An 8,204-nucleotide genomic window follows, 5' to 3' on the forward strand; every position below is an offset into this window, starting at 1 on the left:
TTTAAAGCAATTTAGTAAACATACATGTACAAAGCCATATAGTGTATATATGCAATCATGTGCTATCCATCTGTATTAATACAGTCTTAATCTTTAAAAAAGGAGTTCCAGTGTCTGCTTTATACTAGAACCCCCAAAATATGTGACTTAAGATAGCTTATCATTGTGCTAATTTCCTTATTTTAAATAAGCTTCCTTATTACTTCTGTAGCAAAAAATGATTATTGCTCCTTAACTAAAGGGCCTGGTCAGCCCTTGACTCTCCTGCATTAAAGATCAGTTCACTTGAGAGTTCAGCCCATGTTGTATCTGATGATTCAAATTTTCCTGTGTGTATTTTGGAATTTTCCGAGCAAGGAGGAGCAGTTCTTTCTTAATCCTTTTTGTAATTTATATAACATTTTTAAAATGTCAGTGTTTGTTTTGAAGTCAAGTACATTTCTCTTACTGCAGGACAAAGCAGTGACAGTGAAGACCTTCCTGTCCTGGACAGTTCCAGTAAATGTACTCCTGTAAAACACATGAACTCATCCAAACCACAGAAGATTTCTCGATCACCTGCAAGAGTGATGTCACCTCACATCAAAGATGGAGAGAAGGATAAACACAGAGAGAAGCACCACCACCAGAATGCTTCTCCTAGAGTACACAAATGGAGTTTTCAACTCAGTAAGTTGTTTTTGTTGTTGTTGGTTGTTTTTTGTTTTTTTTTTTTTAGTATTATCTTAAACTGTGAAGCATAAATTTTGAGGTGTAGGATCTTCAATATTTTAGAAAAGCTTCAGCAAAGTCTTCAGAGTGAATGCTTGAATTCCTTAGCTACATTCACTATTTCTGTGCTTTCCAGCTTTTTTTTTTTAAAGTAGACAGAAATGTGATTTTTACACACGCACATATTCCTCTGCTTGTTGATCCCAGATGATTTTAAGTAATCTTCAGTAAATTTTGGGGTTATGAAGCATCTGTACACTGCAGTCCTAACTCTTTCATACTCCCCCAAAAAGTGAATGTAGTCTGAATGTAGTTTTTGGTGCCATGATCAAAATATTAAAGTTCAGGAGTCAATGCTGCTAAAATTGAGATTGTAATCTGAACAGGTAGCGATTGGATGAACAGGATGATAAGAGATTACTTGGTGTATTTTATCATGCGTTTCTTTTCTTTTTCTCACTTGTCATTTTTTTAAAAAGGCCTAAAACTAAGGAAGATAAAGACATTTTTTTGAGTGCCACTCTTCCTTCTTTCACTGATAAGAAGAAGAAAGAAAGATCTTTCATTAAGAGTGCATCTAGGAAGGATAGTTAAATATCTACAGTGTAGCCTTTCCTCATGGGCAGCATGATTCTTATTAGTGTTATCTGCCTGATTTAAGGAGCTTGGATTAGAGGGAATTTACAAGAATATTTTTTTTCTGAAAGAAGAATATGTGAATTCCCGTATTCTAAATCAGTCACAGGCCTTTTTGGTGTAGTGTTACGGAAGTGTTATCTTTCACACTGCGTCTTGTATACTCTGAAAGCTGCATTCATTTTTCTAAGATCACCTTAATGAAGCTTTTCTTCCTTTTCTTCTCGCTTTTAAGATGAACTGGACAATATGAGCAGCGCTGAAAGGATCTCTTTCTTACAAGAAAAACTACAGGAAATCAGAAAGTACTACATGTCTCTGAAGTCAGAAGTAGCAACCATAGACAGGAGAAGAAAGCGATTAAAAAAGAAAGACAGAGAAGGTAACTTTCAAATTTGCTTTTTGCTTCCCCTGAGATGTTCATTTTCTTGCAAATACACAATCTGAAGCAACTGAAGTTTGACAGTATTGTTTTTTTGGGGGAAAAAAAGTGTTATATGCTTATTCTGTTCATATATATGTATTTAGAAAGAGTATCTGTGGCTTTTCAGAACTCGAACGTAACAAAAACACTTACTGATTTTTTTTTTTTATAATTGTCCATTGGGAATTTGGACTTCCTAGTTGCAAGTATGGTCTGAGTATATCAGTTTCTGTGATGTGCAAAATCTTTGAGGTCTTTTTAATATAATAACTACAGAAACCTTCATTATGATACGTACTTGGACAGTCTGATGCTGATATGTTCTGTATATTCAGTGTCTCATACAGGAGCGTCCATGTCATCTGCTTCGTCAGACACTGGAATGAGTCCATCGTCGTCTTCTCCTCCCCAAAATGTGCTTGCTGTAGAATGCAGGTGATACACATTTCTCTGCCTTGCCAGCAACTTGCTGCCATGGACTTAAATCCTGAAATTCAACCACAGAAAGCACTCAACTGGTTTGACATTGCCAAGTATATCCTGTACACACTTCCACTGCTGGACTATATCTGTTCTACCCTCCTTTTTTTTGTTGTTTGTTTGTTTGTTTTTTAATTTACTGTTCAGAGAAATTAAGCTCATTGATAACTGAAGGTTTGTAGGCACAATGTGACATGCTTGTCATTGTGTTTGTTTTTGTTTTGTTTTTTTGTTAATGCAGAGAAAGGGCACTTATCAAATTTGAAAAGTTATGTCCAATGAAGCATTCAGGTGTTCTAGGGAAATCTTAGAAGAGCAAGTGCACCAAGTAGACATCAGAATATTATCAAAATGAACTGAGAAACTGCTGCACTTTCACCGAGCTGTATATTGACTCTTGGTGAGTAGTTCCTCTTTGTGGAAGCACTTGCTATACAGAACTGCCAAAGTATGTGTTCAGCAATGTGCCCAGTTTTAAAGATGTAAATGGGACAAAATAAATTGTGAAAGGAAGTGTAGTTGACTGAAAACTACAGTTGTAATAAGTCTTCCACTTTTTATAGGATTTTTGAGCACACAATTATGCAAATATTTTAATGTTTATTAATGTTTACAGTGGAATTGTGAATAGGTTTTCAGTGGACTATCTTATCCCTTGACAAAAATATTTTGTCTTTTTTCTATGTAATTTCAGAGTTTTTATTTTGTTACAAAAAGACAAAAAATGAAATATATAACAACGATGAAGTTATTTAACAAGATTTCTAAAGCTGAAATTTTTGTGTAAAATAAGGTATCTTGCAACTTGTTAAATATATTTATTCAGACATTGGATGTTGTATTTTTATGTATTTTTTAAAATATTAATAAAATTGGAAAAAAAAATCTAGGTTAGTTCACTCTTTCGATAAAACATACCTATCAGTTATGGCTCTTACAGGAGGTTTTATCCAGTGGCCATGCCTGTATTAAAAGTGGGTCCGTCGATGTGTCCTCTACAATATAGATCTGTAAGCGGGCATCTGGATTAAACTATGACTTTATTTGGAAACTTTGGCAGTCCTAGTACTTAACCTTGTTTTGAGGAACAAAATTTTTTGGGTTGCCCTTAAGATACTTTGTCACAAGTTCTTGCGTTTGCTATACTGCCGAATGAATTTATATCTCCCAAAGTTGAGATGCAACAATAAAGTAAAGCAACTGTGTCTGCTTTGTCTGTGGATTGTCCCACAGACAGATACATTTTGTAAATAACTCTTCCAAAACCATGTATTTAAAGCAGTTTGCATATACATTATGTATAAAAGTGATTTTTTATCAATTTTTTTATTCATGTTTGTACATTGGAAGGGGTTCTTAACCCCTTTTTCTGTGTTTAATATGCTGTAGAGTAATAACATAGATGCTCTAGACTGTATATCAGGATATTCTGGTTCACACAGCAGAAAGTCAGAACGAAACACTAGTGATGGAGTAGCATTACTAAAATTGATGTTTCTTGAAATCTCATTTTACAACATTTGTCAACTTGTGATTCCGATTCCTTCCATTTTCGCAGAAAATTAAAGAAAAAGTACTCTTGTAACTGCACTTTTTCTGTCTTTTCTTAAGCAAAGCAGAACTATTTCAATGTAAGATAAATATGGAGCTCACTAGACAGCATTAATAAAGGCTATGTTTTAAACATAGGCTTTAAATTCTATTTTTATTTAAACGATTGTTCTTGTAAATGTCCAGACTTATCTAAATAGGGAAATTATTCTCCATGGATTGTTGTAAAGGCTTTTTTTCAGAGTTAGCTTTCACTGTTAACCTCCTAGTAGCTGTGAATAAAATAGCAATACTCATTTTAAAGGAAATAACAGGGTCATGGTCTATCAGATTATCTTCCATGATTAGTATTTATAGAAGTAAATTTTAAATTCAGCGAAACAAGACTAATTTATGTTTTATGCAGATATCTAACCTCTGTCTACATACTGTATGAAGGTTTAAACAGATATATACACACAGTCAACATGCATAAATGATGGATGAGCTCTCAGCCACCTCCGTTTTGGCATTGATATTCACTGTATGTACACTTACTGCTTCTCCTTATCTCTTAAGAATGTTTAAAATAGCGCATGGAAGATTTCCATGAGACATGGAAATCCAGTCTAACTGATTGCTGCTGCTTCATATAAAGAAAACTCTTCCCCATTCCCTGTTTCCACCTGCTTACCTCACAGTAGTACTAATCAGAGCCATGGAATAACAATTAACATTATTATCCTGAGAGAAAGTTAACCAGCAAGAAAAGATGGATGAGTTTACCAGCAAAACCTCTCACGTGTCTCTGGTTTCCTAGTTCTGTCTTTTTGGCAAGAAGTATATCAGTTAGCCATGATTATTCAGTAGATGTTTAAAGTGATATTTTTTAATGTCATAAACTATAGGGAAAAACAGATTATAATATGGGACTATGCTGCTCTAAAATTGAAATCAACAAGACCTAACAGGTCTTTTATTTCTAACTGTTATAATCCATTCATTTCTGTTTTGTTGCCATAAAGCAAACTCCAAAGTGCTTTCCAATGCCTTGAGTTAAAGTTCATACTGTTGAGGACACAGTAATTATGATTACACTGAATTGGGATTTTTTTTTAAACAAGAGATTACATATCATGTTTGCAGGAACAATCAAAAATAAAGCACCCTCTTGGCAGTCTTCCCTGTTCTGCCTCCTAATGTGCAGTTTTTGACAAAATGATACACGCTATTTCAGGCTTAGTTAGGAGGTAGCAAAATTGCAAAGGATTAAGGGATCAAACACTTACAACTGCTATAAAGGTCTCTAAGAAAATTCAGACCTTCCCCTACCACCTACAGCTGATATGAATAACTACCAGATTTCTGGCAGGCTTATTACTTTAGATTGTATCAGTAGATAATTTGAAAGTTAGAAAACAAAAATTCTGCATGCAAGGAAAAAGGGCAAAAAAAGGTTTGCTACTTTACTCGAGTTCTTTCTTTTCATGAAAGTGTGTCCAACTACACATATACTAATGAGTTTTTATTTTATCTCTAAGGTGTAAGTTAGGCAACACCCAGTTTAATCTCCTTGTTTCTGGTTCCTCCATCGGACTGCTTGTGTTTGAGAACCCACTTAATCACTTTGCTTCTGCCTGATCTGTTCAAAGATGTCGGAACAAAATAACAAAGCATTGTTTCAACAGAAGTCTTACAGACTTACGGTAATAACTGGAAGTAAAAGCAGGAGTGAATAAAAGTGTGTATCTTCATGAAACATAATGCATTTGACTTTCACAGGGAGCAGCAAAGACCTTTAATTTGAAGGATGGCAGTAGAGGAGAAAGTGAAATCACTTGCTCACTTTGAGGTATTTTGTACAAGTTCGACTGAGATTCTTAATTTATTTTAATCCGTAGTAATAGATTAATGTAGACAGCAGTTTTTGAAGTGGGTTCATATTCTTATTTTACATGGTAAGGGACACCAGAATTGCACAGAATGGCTTTGGTGTAGAGCTGGAAGGAGAAGTGGAATCTTTGGATTCTCAGCTCATGTCTCGGTTAGGCTATGCACTTGAGAGTGCCTTCTTTCTCCAAATAGCTTTGTCAAGAAGATGGCATTTCGCACAGAAAAGTCAATGTTAAATTCTAATGAAATGTTCTTTTCTCTGTTAAAAATGTTCTTGGATATCTGAGGTGGTCAAATGGGTTTTCTGGGCAGCATTTACTGGAATCTTTTACAGCAGTAAAGTCTAAGAAGTAGGTCTAAGAAATGCTGTTGTGCTCTTTTTCAAGAGCATGTTTGGTTTGATCACTTGAAACAAAACTGACAGTTGGACTAGAAGACTGATTCACAGGTTGAAACAGAAAATGAGTGTGTTAAAAGTATGTTGAGCTGTTTATTTCACTGTGCCCTTGTGTTTTGCAGATACTGTGCACTAAAACCTTGGTTATTTTTAGTTCTCTGTACTTGGAATTTTATTATTTGCTACAAAGTGCAGGATAAAGACTACCTCTGAAGATGTAAAACACGACAGAGCAGTGTAACCAATGGGGATGTTGCCAGAAACTGACTCATTTTAATTCCAGGGCTTAGGGAAAAAAAAGAGAAAAAAAAAAAAAAAAAAAACTTTTTATAATTAGCTCACACTCCTACCAAGCTGTTGCCCTCAAATTTGGGGAAAATCTATCATTATACCATGTTGTCTCCCTACAGCCTGATGACGAATACTCCCTGCACTGTCGTTTAAAGAAAACTGAAACGATAAGACAATCTTAATTATGAAAGCAGACCACTTCTCAACCTTTCTAAGAATAGGACTTTGCTGGCTTCCTCTGTGTTTTGAATTATCTCACCCCTATTCCTGCTGCTTCCCGTTTTCAGAGATCCTACTTTCTGTTCTGGAGTGGGACTGTGCTGGTTGGTTCAGCTTTAGGTCTCCAACTGCCTGCTATTTATAATAGTACTACCATTACGCTGTTGCTTGTCCTATAGTAATAGCTTTTGAGGGTGAAAAAGGGTCTTGGTTTTACAGTATTTGGCTTTAATTTACCAATACAGCTCACACATTTTGACAAAAAAGCAACTATTGTGACTGTTACTTTCTCTATATGTCGTTGTTTGCCAGCAAAGAAAATCAGCACTAGCGCTCCATTACAGCTGTGAAAACCTGCAGGATGTTTATCAGCAGTGCATTTGCCTAACTCACATTGTGAGCCTTGTTCTCAATAGACACAATTATTATGTGCTATTGGCTCTGTCTCTCTATTTCCCTGGTTTTCAGAGTAGCCCAGCAATATTTCCATTCCAGCCCTGTCAGTTTCTTCAGCTATTTCTAAACCACTGTTTCTAATCCCTCATCTGGGTACAGCTTGACCTAATTTGCCACGATCCTGCCAGCTATGCCAGTTACATAAGGAGGGGCAAGATGTGGAATTTGTATGAAATACATTGTTTGTTTCGCACAAGGGTGATTATTTCTTTTTTTTAACAAGCCACTTGTTTACATCTATGGCCAGCTTAAAACCGTATCTCTTGATGGTCATTCATTTTGTGAAAATTACTTCCTCTAGGGATTGGTAAGGTTTAAAGTTATTTTTGAAGAAGAAAAAGAGATGAAAAAAAGCTTGATTCCTTCTGCTTACACTTGGCACAGAGGAGTGTGGGGGGGGAACTATCTCACCACGTGGGGTGCAGTTTTTCATAGTGCAACCTCTGATCATCTCTGTCTGCCCACGTCAGGCCCAGTCTCTTAAAACTGTTATTTATTACGCTGCTCATTCTTTTCCCTTTCAGTTTATTGCCCTGTACACCCAGTGGCTCCGTCTGCGCTGCCTTTCCCTGCTCCCTGCTCCACCTCAGGGCGAGGCCGCCGCACTCTGTCACCTGCAGCATTTCTCTGCCCTCCTCCCTACATCTCCTGAAGGCAATAAAAAGCCATAGGAATGTATTTTTATTATGATTTTCCTCACGCACTGACCGCAGGACCTTTCCCCTGCACGGGGAGGCCCCGCCGGCCTGCAGCACCTCAGGCTCCACACGCATGAGGGGCCAGTTACCAGCGGGGCTCCCGCCCTTCCCTCAGCCTTGCCGCCACCTCAGCCCCTGCTCAGGCAGTATTTTAAGGCCCAAATGGAGGTGCAGGAGCTCAGATGTAGCCTCTGAAGTGACTTAAACCATGTCTAAGGTGGCTTCAACCACCGCCCCCGAGACCAAGCTGTCCTGAGGCGGGCGGGAGAACCCGCCATCGCGCTGCAACCTCCCGCCTGCTTCCCGCAGGGCAGAGGCGCTTTTTCCTGAAGAGATAAGCAGGCCCCGCTGTGCAAACACGGTCAGAGAGGCGGCCAACGCCCCTTTCCTTACCGATAAGGTGGTTACAGTGCACCCTTCGTCTGAGGAGGCTTGAAATCCTGTCAGCTGTGGCTCCTGGAGTGTCCCT

The 8,204-nt window shown here is 37.5% G+C and overlaps 1 protein-coding gene across 4 annotated transcripts in view; it reads left to right on the forward strand.

Moving 5' to 3' along the window:
• ARID4A (AT-rich interaction domain 4A) overlaps nucleotides 1-3,910 on the forward strand; it is a 48,104-nt gene extending 44,194 nt beyond the window's left edge. For 3 of the 4 annotated variants that reach the window (XM_082761063.1, XM_082761065.1, XM_082761066.1), the window contains 3 exons: nucleotides 454-669; nucleotides 1,583-1,729; nucleotides 2,107-3,910. In XM_082761063.1, coding sequence (XP_082617189.1) covers nucleotides 454-669; nucleotides 1,583-1,729; nucleotides 2,107-2,210 — 467 coding nt within the window. In that variant the 3' untranslated portion in view covers nucleotides 2,211-3,910. The remainder of the gene's footprint in view (nucleotides 1-453; nucleotides 670-1,582; nucleotides 1,730-2,106) is intronic. The other variant, XM_082761064.1, reaches the window with a different exon arrangement.
• The last annotated feature ends 4,294 nt before the right edge of the window (nucleotides 3,911-8,204 follow it).

This window comes from Aythya marila (assembly GCF_965140915.1).
Source record: "Aythya marila genome assembly, chromosome: 5".
NCBI classification, from domain to species: domain Eukaryota; kingdom Metazoa; phylum Chordata; class Aves; order Anseriformes; family Anatidae; genus Aythya; species Aythya marila.